General features: G+C 54.6%; 2 protein-coding genes across 2 annotated transcripts; one reads left to right on the top strand and one right to left on the bottom strand.

Moving 5' to 3' along the window:
• Positions 1-5,858: 5,858 nt before the first annotated feature.
• LRRC25 (leucine rich repeat containing 25) lies at positions 5,859-18,377 on the top strand. The gene is made up of 3 exons (XM_035284483.3): positions 5,859-6,008; positions 6,501-7,291; positions 13,650-18,377. Exons 2-3 carry the CDS (start codon positions 6,510-6,512, stop codon positions 13,786-13,788), a joined length of 921 nt encoding a protein of 306 aa, XP_035140374.3. The 5' UTR covers positions 5,859-6,008; positions 6,501-6,509; the 3' UTR covers positions 13,789-18,377.
• On the bottom strand, positions 16,942-19,862 carry GDF15 (growth differentiation factor 15). Its single transcript, XM_035284482.3, has 2 exons — positions 19,554-19,862; positions 16,942-17,824 (listed from the first exon to the last, which is right to left on the bottom strand). Exons 1-2 carry the CDS (start codon positions 19,828-19,830, stop codon positions 17,181-17,183), a joined length of 921 nt encoding a protein of 306 aa, XP_035140373.1. The 5' UTR covers positions 19,831-19,862; the 3' UTR covers positions 16,942-17,180.
• Positions 19,863-20,577: the final 715 nt, after the last annotated feature.

The following is a 20,577-nucleotide window of genomic DNA, read 5'->3' as shown; positions in this document are numbered from 1 at the left end:
AAATAAATAAATTAATTAAATTAAATAAAAATACAGAGGAGGCAGCTAAGGTACAGAGAGGTTGGCGTGCAGGTCCTAGGTCACACAGCTTTGAAGCATCTGAGCCGGCCTCACTCACCATTTGATGAATTAACACATACAGGTTCATGATGTCCATGCCAGTCCATGTTCCAGCTGCACCCTTGAGCCCTCCCTGGCCCAGCTCATGGTCATTACACCCACTTCTGGTCCTGATTGCTGGCTCCAGAGCCCCCCAGACCTTTCCAGAATCCCAAGCTTTGTTGAGAGCCTCTGCTGCTTGGCTCAGCTCTCCCCATTCCCCTGGGGGAGACTGGATTCCACCAGCAGGGGACCTTCGGGCAGAGGCTTTTTTTTATTTTTATTTTTTTTGTAATTTTTATTTTTTAGAGACAGGGTCTCACTTTGTGGCCCAGGCTGGAGTGCAGTGACACGATCACAGCTCACTGCAGCCTCGACCTCCTGGGCCCAAGGGATCCTCCTACCTCAGCCTCCTGAGTAGCTGGGACTAGAGGTGCACATCACCCTGCCTGACTTATTAAAATTTTTTTAGGCAGGGCGAGGTGGCTCACACTTGTAATCCCAGCACTTTGGGAGGCTGAGGCAGGCAGATCATTTGAGGCCAGGAGTTTAAGAACCGCCTAAAATGGTGAAACCCCATCTCTACACAAAATAATAATAATAACAACAACAACAGCTGGGCATGGTGGTGCACACCTGTAATCCCAGCTACTCGGGAGGCTGAGGCTGAGAATCACTTGAACCCAAGAAGCAAAGTTTGCAGGGAGCTGACGTGCCACTGCACTCCAGCCTGGGTGACAGGCTGTCTCAAAAAAAAAAAAAAAAAAAAAAAGGTTTGGCCTGGTACAGTGGCTCACACTGTAATCCCAACACTTTGGAAGGCTGAGGCAGGAGGACCATTTGAGCCCAGGAGTTCAAGACCTGCCTGGGCAACATGGTGAAACCCCAACTGTGGTTTTTTTTTTTTTTTTTTTTTTGAGCTGGAGTTTCGCTCTTGTTACCCAGGCTGGAGTGCGATGGTGCAATCTCGGCTCACTGCAACCTCCGCCTCCTGGGTTCAAGCAATTCTCCTGCCTCAGCCTCCCGAGTAGCTGGGATTACAGGCACGCGCCACCATGCCCAGCTAATTTTTTGTATTTTTTTAGTAGAGACGGGGTTTTCACCATGTTGACCAGGATGCTCTCGATCTCTTGACCTTGTGATCCACCCGTCTTGGCCTCCCAAAGTGCTGGGATTACAGGCGTGAGCCACCGCGCCCAGCCTGGATGTCTCTGAACATCTCTGAAAGTCTCTGGGGATCTCTGAGGGTCTCTGAGGGTATTTGAGAATTTGGGGGTTTTGCAAGCATCTCAAGGTTTCTGTGAGGGTTTTTGGGAGTCTCTGAAGGTCTCTAAATATCTCTGAGGGTCTTAGGGGCGTGTGAGGTTTTCTGGGTGTCTCTGCATGCCTCTGGTGGTCTCTGAGTGTTTCTGAGGGTCTCCTGGCATCTCTGAGTATCCCTGGGGGGGGGGGTGGACTGGTATCTGTCTGGGGCCATCTCTGGTGGCTGCCTGGGGGTCTTTGTGTGGACTGGTTGGCCCTGCCTGGGACTCAAGCCTGGGACAGTTTGAGGTACATCGTGGGGCAGCCGAGGGACCACAGGGAGGTGGCCTCTGAAAGTTCCAGGCTCCCTTCAGCCAGGGAGGGGCCAGCAGAGACTTGAGCTGCCCCCAGTCTCAGAAACCTGAGTGTAGCCAGCTAGGGCTGTGTCAGGAAGGTCCAGACCCCAAGACTCCCAGACCTCTGGATCCCAAGACCCCAGGATCCCCAGGACCCCCCAGACCCCAGAACCCTCATATCCTAAGACCCTCAGACCCCATGACTTCAAACTCCAGGACCCCCAGATCCCAAGACTCCCAGACCTCTGGATCCCCAGATTTCAGAACCACCAGATCCCTGGGACCCCAGCCCCAAGACTATCAGACCTCTGGATCCCCAGATCCTGAACCCCCACCCCACATCCCCACCAAATCTCCATATCCCAAGACCCCTAGACCCTAGGACTCCCTGACCTCTGGATCCCCAGACTTCAGGTCCCCCAGACCCCAGAACCCTTAGATTCTAGGACTCCCAGACCCCAGGATCCCCAGACTTCAGAGCCCCCAAATCTCAGGACCCCCTCCGAACCCAGACTGTCAGACTCCAAGACCCCAGCTTCCCCAAGCTAACCTCCAAAACTCGCTATCCCGGACCCCAGGACTGCCTGCCCCCAGCACCTGCAGCCTCGGGTCTGGCACTTCCGCATTTCTTCATTTCCTTCTTTTCTAAGTGGCGCCGGAAGTGGACTCCCCTAGTAACCTCCCAGGGCGTGGAGGGCGTGCAGCTGCATGAGGCTCACTGCTGGCTGGGCTCCTCCATCCCTGTGGTCCTTAGAGGCCCCAAGGGCTCCCCTGCTCCCTCTGCCTACTAAGGACACGGTGAGAAGAGGTCATCTGCAAACCGGAAGCGATTCTGCTGGTGCCTTTATCTTGGACTTCCCCGCTTCCAGAACTGTGAGGAATAAATGTCTGTTGTTCATAAGCCACCCTAGTTTATGGATCCCAAGACCCCAGGATCCCCAGGACCCCCCAGACCCCAGAACCCTCATATCCTAAGACCCTCAGACCCCATGACTTCAAACTCCAGGACCCCCAGATCCCAAGACTCCCAGACCTCTGGATCCCCAGATTTCAGAATCCATTATGGTGGATTTGTTATAGCAGCCTGCACAAACACTGAAGACATCTGCTCTCTACCCAGGGCTGCTGCCACCCTCCCACCACGGGGCCTTTGCACATGCTGTTCCCACGCCTGGGTGCTGTTCCCTACCTCTCCTCCTCCTTACTCCCTAAGGGCTTCCTTGATCATCCCATTAAAAAGTTGCTTCTGGCCAGGTGTGGTAGCTCACGCCTGTAATCCCAGCACTTTGGCAGGCCAAGGCGGGCGATCATGAGGTCAGGAGATCAAGACCAGCCTGGCCAACATGGTGAAACCCTGTCTTGCTCTGCTGCCCAGGCTGAGGTGAAGTGGCACAATCACGGCTCACCGCAGTCACAACCACGTGGGCTCAAGTGACCTTCCCACTTCAGCCTCTGAAAAGCTGGGAGTACAGGCTGAAGCCACCATGCCTAGCTAATTTTTTATTTTTGGACGGAATCTTGCTCTGACGCCCAGGCTGGGGTGCAGTGGTGTGATCTCGGCTCACTGCAACCTCCACTCCCCAGGTTCAAGCCATCCTCCAGGCTCAGCCTCCCAAGTGGCTGGGATTACAGGCACTTGGCACCATGCCCAGATAATGTGTGTGTGTGTGTGTGTGTTTTTAGTAGAGTCGAGGTTTCACCATGTTGGCCAGGCTGGTCTCGAACTCCTGACCTCAATTGATCCTCCCAGAGTGCTGGGATTACAGGTGTGAGCCACCGCACCTGGCCGACCTAACCATTTTAAACTGCACAATATGGTGGCGTTTCACCACATTCATAATGTTATGCGACCATCACCTCTATCTAATTCCCGAATGTTTCTATCACCCCAAATAGAGACCCTATCCCCGTTAGCAGTGAGCTTCCTCCCGTTCTCTCTCTCCCGACTCCTGGCAACCCCTGATCTGCTTTTAGTCTGTATGCATTTGCCTACTTGGGATATTTCTTTTTTTTTTTTTTTTTTTTGAGATGGTGTTTCACTCTTGTCACCCAGGCTGGAGTGCAATGGCGCGATCTCAGCTCACTGCAACCTCCGCCTCCCAGGCTCAAGCGATTCTCCTGCCTCAGCCTCCTGAGTAGCTGGGATTACAAGTGCCCGTCACCATGCCAGGCTGATTGTTTTATTTTTAGTAGAGGTGGGGTTTCGCCATGTTGGCCAGGCTGGTCTCATACTCCTGACCTCAGGTGATCCACCTGCCTCAGCCTCCCAGAGTGCTCGGATTACAGGCGTGAGCCACCGCACCCAGCCTATTTGGGATATTTCATGTAAATGAAACCATACAACACGTGGCCTCTCGGAACTGGCTTCTTTCACTCAATGCAATGCCCTCTAGTTTCGTTCCAGATGTAGCGTGGCTCAGGGCTGCTTCTTCGTGGCTGAATCATATCCCCCTGTACGAATGAGCCATGTTTTCTTATTTGTTCCTCAGTTCACACTGTAAATATGCAAATGTGCAGGGAGGAATTTCCAGAAGCGGGTCAGCTGTGTCAGCAGGCGCATGAGTTTGTCATTCTGGTGGCCTGTGCCGTGGTACCCTCCAGCAAGGCTGCACCAGGGACACACCCCACAGCCCGACTGGCACGGAAGATCATTGCACTGTTGGATTTTTGCCAATCTGCTTGGCGAAGACAGTTCGTGATTTGCAGTTTTCTTATTAGGAATAAAATTTTTCTTTTGTTTTCTTTTTTAAGACAGGTCCATTCTGTTGCCCAGGCTGGAGTGCAGTGGAGTGATCTCACTTCACTGCAGCCTCCACCTCCTGGGTTCAAACGATTCTCCTGCCTCAGCCTCCCGAGTAGCTGGTACTACAGGGGTGTGCCACTATGCCCGGCTAATTTTTGTATTTTTTAAAGTAGAGACGGGGTTTTACCATGACAGCCAGGCTGGTCTCGAACTCCTGGGCTCAGGCAATCTGCTCACTTCGGCCTCCCAAAGTGCTGGGATGTCAGGTGTGAGCCACAGCACTCGGCAGGAATGAGCCTCTTCGGACACGTGAAGAGCGGTTTCCGGCTTTTTCTTCAAGGTCTCAGTTCAAAGCCTTTGACCATTTCTCATAGTTGGAAGATGGAAAGGACAGAGGCTGAGGAGAGGGAAAGTGTGGGGGAGCAGACCCCCAGCCCCCCAGGTCCTGGAGAAGCCACTGCGCATGTGACAGCTGTGGACACGGAGGCACAGCGAAATTAAGGGGGCACCGTGAGTCGGGCTGGCGGAGGTTGGAGCCTGGTCTGCCTGACACCAGGTTCAGCTGAGACCTTCTCCCAGCCCCTTCCTCAGTCTCACTTCTGTCACTAATACCCTCCAGTCTGCCTCAGGCCCCCATCACTTCTGGGACCTCAGCCTCCTCCCGATGTTGGTCACCCAGACACCAGGTTCACTCCAGAGGGAGTTCTTCAGCCAGTGCCCCTCTGCCCACACACCAGCTTTGGCTCCATGTGACCCCTTCCACCGCCGCCAATTCCTTCTATCCTCTCCACTCCTAACCGTGCTATTCCAGGCAGCTACATTTTCCCAAGCTCCAGGGACCCCCCCCTCACTGTCCCCTCAAGCATAGCGGTGCCATTGTGCAAGAACTCAGTGGGAGAGGCTTAGAGGAGCTTGGAGAGCCAATGACAGGTTTGGGGAAACTTGGAGAACTCCTACTCATGCGTTGAAGCCCCAATGGTAATGCCTCCTCCTCCAGGAAGCTTCCAGGACACTCCTTCTCTCCGGACCTTCCTTGACTGCATGGCACTAGGAGTGTCTGTGTTCAGCTCTGCCCTCTCTTAAGACACCTCCTTGAGGATCTGGCCAGGGTTAAGCCTTCTTGGGGGCCCAGCGTGGGTGATGTTTGTTGAGTGAATAAATGACTGCATGAGCTGGGAGTCAACTGAGCTGAGATCTGGAAGCAAGTTGAGGTGGCAGTCAGTTGGAGTGGTAATAGGGGACATGAAGTCACTGGGCTCTCTCAAGAGGGAAGTGGGACCCTGGGCCACCCCTCCCCCTCGCCCTCACCCTTCTGTGAGAAACTTAAGGCCCTGCAAGGGGGCGGATCTCTGTCTTCATTCTTCCCCTCTGCTCTCCACCCAGACACCAGTTCCTCTTCCCGCTGCTGAGTAGCCGGTGCAGAGCCAGAGGAACGCCGGGGACCCCAGAAGTGTCGAGGAGGGTGCTGGCCGCCGCACCTGGTATCCAGGTGCCCCAGGACACAGCCCCTGGGTGCTGTGGCTTTTCCTGCATCGCCGAGGCAAAAGCGTGGCAGTGGGACCCAAAAGGTAGGCCCGAAGCTCTACAACTTGCCCCTGTGTGGGGACGCCAACCAGAGCTGGCGGGGAGCCTTTCAGCAGCCCCACTCCCCTGTCCCAGGGCTTCCAAGCGACCCGCGTTCTGGGAGAGACAGTAGATCGGGATCGGGATCGGGATCGGGATCGGGGACAGGGCCGTTTCCAAGGCAACCCTTATTTGCATAGGGTCCGTCCTGGCAAAAGAGGGTACCCAAAATGTCCAGGACGTAGCAGAAGGCGTTACTGGGACCGGGTCTCCTCCTCGCCCTCCAAGCCCGCTAGGCACCGGGGTTACCTACCCATGCCCCAGAAGGGGAAACTGAGGTAGCCAACCAGCCGGAGGAAGCAACCAGACGGGGACAGCGCTTTACCACTTCGGAAGCGGCTCGCGCTGGTCTGAGCTATAATAGTAAACTCTGGCGGTGAAGGCGAGGGCGGCCGCAGGGCTGAGGTCGGGGCTTGGATTCCGGTGTCTCTGTGCAGGTGGCTTGAATGGGGGGCGCCCTGGCCTGGACGCTGCTGCTGCAGCTGCTGCTGCCGGAGTCGGGCGGCCGGGACCTGTCGTGCGCCGTCCCCTCCGCGGATGTGGACTGGAACACGGAGTTCAGTGACACGTGCCTCAACTTCAGCGGGCTCGGCCTGAGCCTGCCCCAGAACCAGTCTCTGCGGGCCCGCCAAGTGCGTCTCTTGGACCTGTCTGCGAACGGGCTGCGGGAGCTCCCAGCAAGCTTCTTCTCCGGCCTGCAGAGGCTTCAGCTCCTGAACGTGCTGCAAAACCCCCTGTCCCGCGTGGACGGAGCGCTGGCCGCCCGCTGTGACCTGGACCTGCAGGCCGACTGCGGCTGCGCCCTGGCGCCCTGGCACCAGGTCCGGAGAGACAACTGCTCTGGCCAGACGCCCCTGCTCTGCTGGGACACAGACACCGGCTCCCAGCGCAACCTCTCTGCCTTCCTGGAGGTCAGCTGTGCCCCTGGCCTGGCCCCTGCGGCCATCGCGGCGGCGGCGGCCAGCGGATGCCTGCTCCTCGGGCTCGCCATCGCTGGCCCCTTGCTGGCCTGGAGACTCCGGCGACGCCGCGCGGCCGGAGGCCGGGACCTGGACAAGCCCTGGGCTGCTCAGGATGGGCCGAAGCCTGGTTCAGGCTCGCAGCCACGGTACAGCAGCCGGAACTCCCGCAAGCCCCAGGTGGTCACCCCACCCCGCCCCTCTACTCCCGACTATGAAAACATGTTTGTGGGCCAGCCAGGAGCCGAGCACCAGTGGGCCGAACAGGGGTAAGTAACCCATGAAGACACCTGCCAAAGTGGCAAATACCAAAGCTCCACACCCAGACGACCTGGGTTCAAATCCCGGCTTTGCCGGGCACAGTGGCACATGCCTGTAATCTCAGCACTTTGGGAGGTCGAGGTGAGCGGATCATGAGGTCAGCAGTTCGAGACCAGCCTGGCCAATGTAGTGAAACCCCGTTTCTACTAAAGATACAAAAAAAAAAAAAAAAAGAAAGAAAAGAAAGAAAGAAAGATAAAGAAAGAAAGAAAGAAAAAGAAAGAAAGAAAGAAAGAAAGAAAGAAAGAAAGAAAGAAAGAAAGAAAGAAATAGCCAGGCATGGTGGCACGCACCTGTAGTCCCATCTACTCGGGAGGCTGAGGCAGGAGAATCGCTTGAACCCGGGAGGCGGAGGTTGCAGTGAGCTGAGATCATTTCATTGCACTCCAGCCTGGGTGACAAGGTGAGACTGTCTCAAAAAAAAGCAAAAAACAAAAACAAAAACAAAAAAATCCCAGCTCTGCCACTTGCAGGCTATGGGATCTTAGGCAAGGAGCTTTATTTCTCTGAGCCTCGGTCTTCTCATCTATAAAATGGGAGAAGACTGGCTCACATCCGAAATCCCAGCACTTTGGGAGGCCAAAGCAGGCAGTTCACTTGAAGTCAGGAGTTCGAGACCAGCCTGGCCAACACAGTGAAAACCCGTCTCTACTAAAAATACAAAAATTATTTTGTCTAAGTGTGACGGTGGGTGCCTGTGGTCCCAGCTGCCAGGGAGGCTGAGGCAGGAGAGTCACTCAAACCCAGGAGTCAGAAGTTGCAGTGAGCCGAGTTCACGCCATTGCACTCCAGCCTGGGTGACAGAGTGAGACTCCATCTCAAAAATAATATAAGATAAAGTGGGGGAGTACAGCCCGCGTCTTAGTGTGTCGGGGTAAGAATTAAGTGAGTTCCCACACATAGCACAGACTTCCCCTTCATGACCTGTAAACCCAGTTTCTGGCCGCCAAGGATGGGGAGAAAGGAGGCAACTGCTTGGGCAGAGTTGGGGCTCTGTGGTGGCCGTCAGCAGCGTAAGCCCAGATCCCGTGTGACCCAGGGCTGTCTCTGAACCTCCATGTCTGTCTCCATAGAATGGGGACAGCCCCCATGTCCCCATGACACACATGAGATGCTGAAGGGATGCCTACAAAGTCCCATCACCTCTAGATGACTTTTGTTTTTTCGAGATAGTTTTAGGCTGGAGTGCAGTGATGCGATCACAGATCATTGCAGCCTCAAACTCGTGGCCTCAGGTGATCCTCCTGCCTCAGCCTCCTGAGTACCTGGGACCACAGGCGGGTGCCACCACACCCAGCTAATTTTTTTTTTTTTTGAGATGGAGTCTTGCTCTTCTTGCCCAGGCTGGAGTGCAGTGGTGTGATCTCAGCTCACTGCAACCTCCACCTCCCAGGTTCAGGTGATTATCCCGCCTCAGCCTCCCGAGTAGCTGGGACTACAGGCGTGTGCCACCAGGCCTGCCTAATTTTTAAAATATTTTTAGTAGAGACGGGGTTTCACCGTGTTAGCCAGGATGGTCTCGATCTCCTGACCTCGTGATCCACTCGCCGCAGCCTCCCAAAGTGCTAGGATTACAGGTATGAGCCACCGCGCCTGGCCTAATTTTTGTATTTTTTGTAAAGACAGGATTCTTGCTATGTTTCTCAGGCTGGTCTCAAACTCTTGGCCTCAAGCGATCCTCATGTCTCAGCCTCCCAAAGTGCTGGGATTATCGGTGTGAGCCACCACAGCCAGCCTCTAGATGATTTTGCTGGGCTTAGACAAATGAGTGCAACTTTTCTAGGCTAGGGGTGGGTGTGGTGACTCACGCATGTAATCCCAGCACTTTGGGAGGCCAAGGTGTGCAGATCACCTGTGGTCAGGAGTTCAAGACCAGCCTGACCAACATGGTGAAACCCTGTCTCTACCAAAAATACAAAAATTAGCCAGGTGTGGTGGTGGGCACCTGTAATCTCAGCTACTCAGGAGGCTGAGGCAGGAAGAATCGCCTGAATCCAGGAGGTGGAGGTTACAGTGAGCTGAGATGGCGCCACTGTACTCCAGCCTGGGTGACGGTGTGAGACTCTGTCTCAAAAAAAAAGAAAAAGAAAAAGAAAAAGAAAAGCTTTTCTGGGTTGGAAAAGGGAGTGGAGGGAATTTCAAGGGGTGGGACCCCCCTCAGGGGCAGAGACCCAGAGGTGGAAAAGAACAGCAAATTTACTGTGAATGGTTTTTGAGAGGGGTGACTTGAAAGCCGAGGCTTCGGCGAAACAGGGAGGACCGAGCTGGAAGGGACCACGTCATGGGTGGCGCTGTGTTTGGACAGTAGAGTTCATGCCAGGAGGCGGGGAAGCTACCGGGAGACCACTGGTGGGAGAGGAGGGAATATGCAAAGCAGATGCAGACACGGCTCAACAGCAGAAGTGGTCTGCGGCAGGGTGCTGAAGTCGCGGCGCACAAAGGCACCTTCTGCGCTGATGCTCACTGCGGCCTCCCTGTCCCCGAGGTTACCAGATCAGCCTCCTTTATATAGCTGGCCTCCAGAAGCACTGTGTTTAGAATTGAATGTGTCATTTCCACCTTACATGTTTTTTTCAAGGCAGGGTTTCACCATATTGGTCATGCTGGCTTCAAACTCCTGACCTCAGGTGATCTGCCCGCCTCAGCCTCCCAAAGTGCTGGAATTACAGGTGTGAGCCACCATGCCGGGCCGACATTTTTTTTTTTTTTTTGAGACAGAGTTTCGCTCTCTCTCAAATTCATGCTAGAGAGTAAATGACTGATAGATGCTGCTTACCCAAAGTGGCCCTTTTGCCCCGCCTTTTTTTTTTTTTTTGTTTTTGAGATGGAGTCTTGCTCTGTCACCCAGGCTGGAGTGCAGTGGCATCATCTCAGCTCACTACAACTTCTGCCTCCCAGGTTCAAGTGATTCTCCTGCCTCAACCTCCCAAGTAGCTGGGATTACAGGTACCTGCCACCATGCCCGGCTAATTTTTGTATTTTTGGTAGAGACGGGGTCTCACCATATTGGCCAGGATGGTCTCGATCTCCTGACCTCATGATCCACCCACGTTGGTCTCCCGAAGTGCTGGGATTACAGGTGTGAGCCACCATCCGCCCTACATCTTACAGTTACAAACATGGAGGCTCTGGGAGGCAGGGAAATGACTTGTCCAAGGTCACATAGCCAGTCAAAAAAGGCAGGAAACAAACCCTGAGCCCCAGTCCTGTTCATCTCTCTACAACCACTTAGGCGTTGGTGGGCAATTCATACTAGAGTGTAAATGACTGATAGATGCTGCTTACCCAAAGTGGCCCTTTTGTCTTTTTTTTTTTTTGAGATGGAGTCTCACTCTTGCCCAGGCTAGAGTGTAGTGGCACGATCTCAGCTCACTGCAACCTCTGCCTCCCAGGTTCAAGCAATTCTCCTGCCTCAGCCTCCCAAGTAGCTGGGATTACAGGCATGCGCCACCACACTCAACTAATTTTGTATTTTTAGTAGAGACATGGTTTCCTCCATGTTGCTCGGGCTGGTCTCGAACTCCTGACCTTAGGTGATTCACCCACCTTTGCCTCCCAAAGCGCTGGGATTATAGGAGTGAACCACTGCGACTGGCTTTTTTTTTTTTTTTTTTTTTTTAGACAGAGTTTCGCTCTTGTTACCCAGGCTGGAGTGCAATGGCACGATCTCGGCTCACCGCAACCTCCGCCTCCTGGGTTCAGGCAATTCTCTTGCCTCAGCCTCCCAAGTAGCTGGGACTACAGGCACGCGCCACCATGCCCAGCTAATTTTTTGTATTTTTAGTAGAGACAGGGTTTCACCATGTTGACCAGGATGGTCTCGATCTCTTGACCTCGTGATCCACCCGCCTCGGCCTCCCAAAGTGCTGGGATTACAGGCTTGAGCCACCGCACCCGGCCTGGCTTTTTTTTTTTTTTTTTGAGACTGAGTCGTGCTCTGTTGCCCAGGCTGGAGTGTAGTGGCACGATTTTGGCTCACTGCAACCTCCGCCTCCTGGGTTCAAGCAATTCTCCTGCCTCAGCCTCCCAAGTAGCTGGGACTACAGGTGCCTGCCACCACAGCCAGCTAATTTTTGTAATTTTAGTACAGATGGGGTTTCACCATGTTGGCCAGGCTGGTCTTGAACTCCTGACCTCAGGTGATCTACCCACCTTGGCCTCCCAAAGTGCTGGGATTCGGGCTTGAGCCATCGCCTGGCCCAGTGGCCCTTTTTACAAGAGGAGGTAGCGTGGAGTTAGAATGTTCAGGAGGCAGCCTGGCACGGTGGCTCACACCTGTAATCCCAGCACTTTGGGAGGTGGAGGAGGGCAGATCATGAGGTCAGGAGTTCGAGACCAGCCTGGCCAACACAGTGAAACCCTGCCTCTACTAAAAATACAAAACTTAGCCGGGCTTGGTGGCGTGCCCCTATAATCCCAGCTACTCGGGAGGCTGAGGCAGGAGAGTTGCTTAAATCTGGGAGGCAGAGGTTATAGTGAGCCAAGATCGCACCACTGCACTCCAGCCGGGGGGACAGAGCGAGACTCCATCACAAAAAAAAAAAAAGGAAAGAAAAAAGAATGTTCAGGAGGCTGGAAAGTCCTTCTCTGCGGCTTTTGCTGATCTTAACCAATATTCCTAAGTGACTCCCTGTTCCTCGATCAATTTTATGGATGTAGAAACTGAGGCTTCAAGACTTACTTTCACATTTGAGGGCCCCAAAGTCAGTTGCTCCGGTGGTGAAAACGTTTCCCATCTGAAGGAGCAGACAGTTTGCTGCAGCCTCTTGTGACCATGTGACCTATGTGGCCTGAGCTTCCGATTTTTCAAGAGGAAATAAAAATTTAGATTTTAATGTAACAATGAACAACTACCTTGATTTTTGTTTTTTTTGAGATGGGGTCTCCCTCTGTCACCCAGGCTGGAGTGCTGTGGCGTGATCACAGCTCACTGCAACCTCCACCTCCTGGGCTCAAGCGATTCTCCCACCTCAGCCTCCCGAGTAGCTGGGACTCCAGGCACCTGCCACCACACCTGGATAATGCTTTTATTTTTTGTAGAGACAGGGGTCTCACCATGTTGCCCAGGCTGGTCTCAAACTCCTGGCCTCAGGTGGTCCTCCTGCCTCAGCCTGCCAAAATGCTGGGATTACAGGCATGAGTCACTGTCCTGGCCGCTATCTCATTTTTAAGGAAGGAAAAAGGGTTCAGGGTCCTCTGACCACAGCGTTAATCCCCAGAACCTTCCCTAAATCACACTCCTCCCCCAGCTTCCTCAGGGGTGGGGTTGGCTGGGAGTCAGAACACTACCCTGTGCCTCAGTTTCCCCTATGTAAATATTTGGGGTAAACTCATTCACTGTGAAACTTTCTTTTTTTTTTCCTTCTGAGACAGAGTCTTGCTGTGTCCCCAGGCTTGAGTGCAGTGGCGCAATCTCAGCTCACTGCAACCTCTACTTCCTGGGTTCAAGCGATTCTCCTGCCTCAGCCTCCTGAGTAGCTGAGACTACAGATGCGTGCCACCATGCCTGGCTAATTTTTGTATTTTTGGTAAAGACAGGGTTTCGGATGGGCGCTGGTGGCTCACGCCTGTAATCTCAGCACTTTGAGAGGCCAAGGTGGATCACAAGGTCAGAAGTTCAAGACCAGCCTGGCCAAGATGGTGAAACCCCATCTCTACTGAAAATACAAAACTTAGCCAGGCATGGTGGCGCATGCATGTAATCCCAGCTACTCAGGAGGCTGAGGCAGGAGAATTGCATGAACCTGGGAGGTGGAGGTTGCAGTGAGCCGAGGTTGTGCCACTGTGTCCCAGCCTGGGCAACAGAGCAAGACTTCGTTAAAAAAAAAAAAAAAAAATAGGCCGGGCGCTGTGGCTCACACCTGTAATCCCAGCACTTTGGGAGGCCGAGGCGGGTGGATCATGAGGTCAAGAGATGGAGACCATCCTGGTCAACATGGTGAAACCCGTCTCTACTAAAAATACAAAAAATTAGCTGGGCATGTGCCTCTAGTCCCAGCTACTCAGGAGGCTGAGGCAGAATTGCCTGAACCCAGGAGGCAGAGGTAGCGGTGACCCGAGATTGCGCCATTGCACTCCAGCCTGGGTAACAAGAGTGAAACTCTGGCTCAAAAAAAAAAAGACGGGGTTTCACCAGACTGGTCTCAAACTCCTGACCTCAGGTGACCCACCCACCTCAGCCTCCCAAAGTGCTGTATTACAGGCGTGAGCCACGGGACCTGGCCCACTCTGAACTTCTCGAAGCTCATGTGCCTACCCCGAGTCCTCCTCCTTCTCCACCTACCCTTGGTCTGTCTGTCCCCACAGGGCTCACCCTTCAGAGGACAGTGACTTTTACATGAACTACGAGGACGTCAACCTGGCCTCCCAGCCTGTCTACTGCAACCTGCAGTCACTGGGCCGGGCCCCAGTCGATGACGAGGAGTACGTGATCCCCGGGCGCTGAGCCCAAGATGTCCCAACCTCCACCCAGACCCGCTCCAGTCCTTGCCCGGTGACTCAGGGCATTCCAACCCCTCTCTGGCCTCAGTTTCCCCATCTGAAGAATGAGGACAGGAAACAACTATTTTTGAGGCCCCAGGGGGGCTCTGCCACCCCCTCCCCATCCCTCACGCCACTCCTCAGCCCCCTCATCTCCTAGAGGGGGAGGAGGAGAGATCCCCAACAAGGGGGCAGGAGGGTCACTGTGCGAACCCTGTTGTCACCCTCCTGTGGCTGCGCCCGCCGTGCTGAATAAATGCGTTGAGGCTGGCGAGGCTGCTGGCTCAGGGTGAGTGGGTTCCTCAAGGTGAGGATTTATGAGCTCCAAGACCAAGTCTCCGTCTGAGACTCTCAAATTGCTCCCCACCCCATCCCTCTTTTTTTTTTTTTTCCTGAGGCAAAGTCTGTGTCACCCAGGCTGGAGAGCAGTGGCGCAATCTCGGCTCACTGCAACCTCTGCCTCCTGGGTTCAAGTGATTTTCCTGCCTCGGCCTCCCCAAGTAGCTGGGATTATAGCGCCCACCGCTATACCTGGCGAATTTTTATATTTTTAGTAGAGACAGGGTTTCACCATGAACTCCTGACCTCAGACGATCCACCTGCCTCAATCTCCCAAAATGCTGGGATTACAGGTGTGAGCCACCGCGCCCAGCTTCTTTCTTTCCTTCTCCCTTCCTTTTTTTCTCTTTCTTTCTTTTTCCTTCCTCCTCCCTTTCTTTCTTTCCTTCCTTCCTGGTTTCTTGCTGTTCTTTTCTTTCTTTGGTGTGAACCACCATGCCTGGATTCTTCCCCTCCCTCCCTTCCTCCCTCCCTTTCTCCCTCCCTTCCTCCTTCCCTCCCTTCCTCTCTCCCTTCCTCCCTCCCTTTCTCCCTCCCTTCCTCCCACCCTTCCTCCTTCCCTTTCTTTCTTTGGTGTGAACCACCATGCCTGGATTCTTCCCCTCCCTCCCTTCCTCCCTCCCTTCCTCCTTCCCTCCCTTCCTCCCTCCCTTTCTCCCTCCCTTCCTCCTTCCCTCCCTTCCTCCCTCCCTTTCTCCCTCCCTTCCTCCTTCCCTCCCTTCCTCCTTCCCTTTCTCCCTCCCTTCCTCCTTCCCTCCCTTCCTCCCTCCCTTTCTCCCTCCCTTCCTCCTTCCCTCCCTTCCTCCCTCCCTTTCTCCCTCCCTTCCTCCTTCCCTCCCTTCCTCCTTCCCTTTCTCCCTCCCTTCCTCCTTCCCTCCCTTCCTCCCTCCCTTTCTCCCTCCCTTCCTTACTTTATTCCTTCCCTTTTCTTTCTTTTTCCTTTTTCTTTTCTTTTTGAGACGGAGTTTTGCTCTTGTCTCCCAGGCTGCAGTGCAGTGGTGCAATCTCAGCTCACCGCCACCTCCACCTCCCAGGTTCAAGCAATTCTCCTGCCTCAGCGTACTGAGTAGCTCGGATTACAGGCACCTGCCACCATGCCCAGCTAATTCTTGTATGTTTAGTAGAGACGGAGTTTCGGCATGTTGGCCAGGATGGTCTCAAACTCCTGACCTCAAGTGATCTGCCCACCTTGGCCTCCCAAAGTGCTGGGGTTACAGGCGTGAGCCACTGTGCCCGGCCCCATTTTATATATATATAGCTTTAGCTCTAATATTTTGAGAAAGTTCTTCAAGGCCCTGGTGCAATGCCACCTCCTCTGAGAAGCTGTCCCAGGTTTCTTCTCAGGCAGAGTGAATGACTCCCAGACGTCATTAACTTCCATCTTACAACTCATGAATCAGATCTTGCCCCTCCCCTGCTTCCACATCCTCCATGGCTCCCTATTGTCCCGGACGTTCAGCCTGGTGTTGGGGACCTGTGTGGTCCAGCCCTGCCCACCTCACTGCCCTTTCCCATGCTGCTCCCCTGAGCCTCCTCCCGACCACACCACCTCCCTCCGGAAGGTTTCCTTTTCCTGCACCAGTCCTTTCACCAGAATGCCACCTGCCTCCACTTTTTCTCACTCTGAAACTTCTTCCAAGACATCGGGTCTCACTCTGTTGCCCAGGCTGGACTGCAGGGGCACTGTCATAGCTCACTGCAGCCTCCAACTCCTGGGCCACTCACTCAGCCGAGCTTTGAAATATGGGGTGGTTCTGGTGTGTCTTCTCACTGCTGTGCCCAGGGCCTGGCATAAGGTGGGTATACTCACTGAATATGTTAAGGGGCACCTGCAGTCATTCAGGACGGCTTCTGGGTGGTGGCATTCCCAGCAGATATACCTCACTGCTGGAAGTGGGTAGTCTGTCCCCCAAGACACCCATCACCATTCCTCTCAGACTCAGGGTGGACAGGCAGTTTGGTGTGGGGAGGGGGCTGGACTCAGCACACCTCGGAATTCCAAGATCCTAAACAGGAAGTATATGTAACCTGGGACACGTGTTGTGTATGAAAATATTCTTCACAGCTTATTTGTTTCTCCCTCTGTTTATATAAGAAAGAATGAGGTGTCACTAACATGGAAGTGCCAGAAACAGGAGAGGCGATGAACTCACCCCTCAGGCTGGGGACAGTGCTGCAAAACAAGGCACTTGGTGGCAGATAGACTTGGCTGTGAGCTGCCTGTGTGGAAAGGTGACTCCCATGTGGGAAGAGACAGAGGCAGGTCCCTCTGCCCCAGCCCCTAAAAAGGGACGTTCTAAGGAACTAGGAAGGATGGAGGGACGGAGGGAAGCTGAGGTCAGGTCTCAGCTGTTTCAGAAACAGAACACCAGCCTGGGCAGCATGGCGAAACCCAGTGTCTACAAAAAATACAGAAATTCCCCGGGCGTGGTGGCAGGTGCCTGTAGTCCCAGCTACTCAGGTGGCTGAGGTGGGAGGATCCATGGAGCCCGGGAGGTTGAGGCTGCAGTGATCCGGGATTGTACCAGTGCACCCCAGCCTAGGCAACAGAGTCTAAAAATAAAAAAGAAACAAAAGCAGGGAGATGGAGAAATAGAGGGTCGGGAATGCCCAAGGCTGCTCTTGGAGCTCACAGGTGTCCTGGCATCCCCGAGAACATCTTCCCACTCATGCCTTGAGCCTTTCCACTCACCCCATCCCAGGTCCCCTGGAGAAACTGAGGCCCGGGAGAGGAGGATCTTCCCAAGGTCACTTTCCCTTATCCTGGACACCACAGGGAACGGTTTGGACAGCTTTATTTTTTACCGCCAGACTTTTAAATAAATACACAGTTCCATCAGCCCAGCCCCCCAGTCCCCAGGAAGATCACCCCAATAAATTAATAATAAATAACAGACATATAAATACAGCTGTTTGGGCAGGAATCGGGTGCCCCAGGACCCTTGAGCCCATTCCACAGGCCGGGACCACCGAGGCCTCGCCCCCACACGCCCCTGCACGGTGGCGGACCAGGGCTGCTCATGCACAGTGGCAGTCTTTGGCTAAGAGGTCGTCGTAGGTCTGGAGCGACACCCCGCTGTCCGTCTTCTGCAGGAGCACCATGGGACTGTAGCTGGCGGGCACGCAGCAGGGCGCTGGCACCGCGTCGGGCTTCAGGCGGTGCAGGCTAGTCTTGATCTGCGCGTGCATGTTGGCCGCCCGGAACTGGCTCGGGCACGCGCCGATGCACATGCTCACTTGCACCTCCCGCGGCGACAGCACCCAGTCGGCCCAGCCCAGGTCTTCCAGCGACGCGCGGACGGTGTGCAGGCGGCAGCAGCGCCCGGGCCCGAGCGGACAGTGGTCCCCGTCCCGCGCCCGCGCTCTGCGGCGCCCCCTGGCGGCGCGCGCCCGCAAGTGCAGCTCCAGCTGGGGCCGTGCGGCCCGAGACGCTACCAGCAGCTGGTCCGAAGGCGGCGGCGACAGTCGCAGGTGCAGCGCGGGCGCCTGGGGTCTTGCAAGTCTGAGCTGACGCCGCAGCGGGCGCGTCACGTCCCACGACCTTGAAGCCGTCGGGGACAGCCGGAACAGAGCCCGGTGAAGTCGGGAGGCCTCGGGGAGCCCCTCGGGCAGGGCGGCCCGGGGGATGCGCAGATGCAGGTGGCCGCCAGACCCCAGGCGCACTGTGGGAAGACAGAGAAGCTAGTCACCCACAGGTCAAGCTGGATCCCACCACGGCGCCTTTGCACAAGTTACTTCCCCTACCAAGAGCATTTCTCCCCGCCGGGCGCGGTGGCTCAAGCCTGTAATAACAGCACTTTGGAAGGCCGATGAGGGCGGATGACTTGAGGTCAGGAGTTCAAAATCAGCCTGGCCAATATGGTGACATCCCCGCTTCTACTAAAAATACCAACAAATTAGCCAGGCGTGGTGGCCGGCGCCTGTGATCTCAGCCACTCGGGAGGTTGAGGCAGGAGAATCGCATGAACACGGGCGGCGCAGGTTGCAGCGAGCTGGGATCGCGCCACTGCACTCCAGTCTGGGCAACAGAGGAAGACTCCCTCGAAAAAAAGGTATTTCTCCTGAATCTCAGCACAGCTGGCTCCTCCTCTCCCTTCCAACCTGCCTAAAATTGGAAGCACCCTGTTTTATTTCGTTGTGAATCATTCATATTCCCTACTTAGACTCAGCTTGGTTGACACCGGCTGGCACACAATAGATGCTTAGTAAGTACTTGAAGGAATTAATGTGTATGTGATGTTTAGAGATTCCAGCCATGGGCTGCTTTTCTTCTGGCAGTCAAAAGCTCACTTACTTCACGTATTTATTAATTAATTATGGCCTGGATGTTGCCCAGGCTGGAGTGCAGCAATGTGCTCATGGTTCAGCGCAGCCTCCGTCTTGGGGGTTCAAGTGATCCTCCTGCCTCAGCCTCCTGAATAACTGAGACTACAGGTATGCACTATCACATCCGACTAATTTTTTTTAAGCTTTTTTGTTAGAGATAGGGTCTCACTATATTGCCCAGGCTGGTCTCAATGTCCTGGCCTCAAGCGATGCTCCCACCTCGGTCTCCCAAAGTGCTGGAATTACAGGCATAATCCCGAGAAATGAAGAGTACCAAGCCCATCCCATTCCAGACTGCCAGGCCTCTAAGAATCATAACCCCTCAGGCTAGTGCAAGTGTCAGGGAGACTGGGGAGACTGGGGTTTAAGGGTACCCTAAGCTAGTTGCTAGGCCTAGCAAGGGTCAGAGGTTTGCCTGGAGTCACATAGCACAGATGGGTTTAGGGTGGGCTAAGAGGGCACCCTTCCACCTGACCCTGTCCTGGGTCCCAGCACAGCCCAGACCTCATCCTGTGCCCTGCACCCCTGGAGCCTCTGTGGAAGGTACAGAGCTGGGGACAATAATCTCCTCCCACTGAACAAGGCACTTGCTGCATGTGACTTGAGCAGTGCCTTGACAAGCAATTACATCAGATTCAGAACCAGTGCCAGCTGCCTCTGCCCATCACAAACCTCTATCCACGAACCATTCCCCCATCGTTTTTCCTGGATCCTGGACCCAGCCCAGGGCAGGGACCATACCCACACCCCATACTCCACACCTCACACCCGACCCCGACCCCGACCCCGAATTTCCCAGGCACCATGCACATTCAGGAGGGTCCCTGGCATCCGTGTGCCTCAATTTCCCCATTTTCAATCTAGGGATGGGTTATAACCTCCCACGTTGTGGGTGCAGATGAGGCATCGGGTTTCAGACCTAAAGGGGTCCAGAATGTTCCTACCCAGGGCACAGGCGGAGCAACTGAGGTTCAAAGGTGGGTTTGGGCATTTCAAGGCAAAGAACCACTGGTTAGATATGGGGGACGCTTGGGGGTAAGAGAGGATCTCCAAGATTTCACTTACCTTGTGGCGTGAGTATCCGGACAGCAGGGGTCAGGACGAGGTCGCCGTTCGAATCTTCCCAGCTCTGGTTGGCCCGCAGCCTGATCAGCAGGTCCTCGTAGCGTTTCCGCAACTCTCGGAATCTGAAGTCTTCGGAGTGCAAGTCTGAGGGTCCCGAGACACTTGCGCGGCTCCTCTCGGCCAGAGACAGAGCGCTCCCATGCGGCGGCCACGAGAGCACCAGCAACACCAGGAGCATCTGAGAGCCAGTCAGTGTCTCGGGTTCTTGCCCGGGCATGGCTGAGCTGGTTGCAGCTCTGAGCTGTGACTGACCAGATGCTGCCGGACCGGCCTTTATAGTCCCCGGACTTTGTCCGCCCCCGCCTGCTCGGTCCCGCCCTCCTGCCCCGCGTGCAGAGTAAACACTCCAGTGACCACAGCTGGGCGGGGTCTGGGGATGTATTTGGCGGGAGGATCTTTGGGCCTGGGTGCTTCTAGCGAAGCTAGGGTACCTCTCTGACCCTCAGTATCCTCTTCCTTGAAATGAGTACACCATTCCAGTCTGGGAGTCTCGTTGAGAAAAAAAGACGTTGTTACTATGTGAAAAAGTCCAGACAGGAGTTTGAGAGGGGGCTGTGTATGCCCATGGGATTTCCCCTCCTCTTTTTGGTTGGGATCAAAGGCTAAAGATGGTGAAAAACAAAGGAAGCAGAGGAGAAAGGGCAAGATGGAGCCAGGAAGGGCAACCTTGACACGTCATTCCTCTTTGCCATGCATTTCCTCACCGGGAAAACAGGGCCAGAGACTCTCACTGGAGAGGCAGTCCAATGAGGTGTGAAGGCACAGGGCCAGACACATAGGAGGTGCTTGATAAACTGGCTATTATTGTGGTTACTCATCCTCATCCGGAGAACTCCTACTTACTCTTCAAAACACTACTCAAAAAGCCCCTCTTCCAGAAAGCCTTCTCTGACATTGCTTTCCAGGCTAAGCTCCCAAACCCCATCCTCCCATCTGGCTCAGAGGTCACCTTGAAGCTATCCTT

This window comes from Callithrix jacchus, chromosome 22 (genome assembly GCF_049354715.1).
Source record: "Callithrix jacchus isolate 240 chromosome 22, calJac240_pri, whole genome shotgun sequence".
Taxonomy (NCBI): domain Eukaryota; kingdom Metazoa; phylum Chordata; class Mammalia; order Primates; family Cebidae; genus Callithrix; species Callithrix jacchus.
The sequence above is the reverse complement of the archived record's forward strand: the minus strand, read 5'-3'. Positions and strand labels throughout refer to the sequence as shown.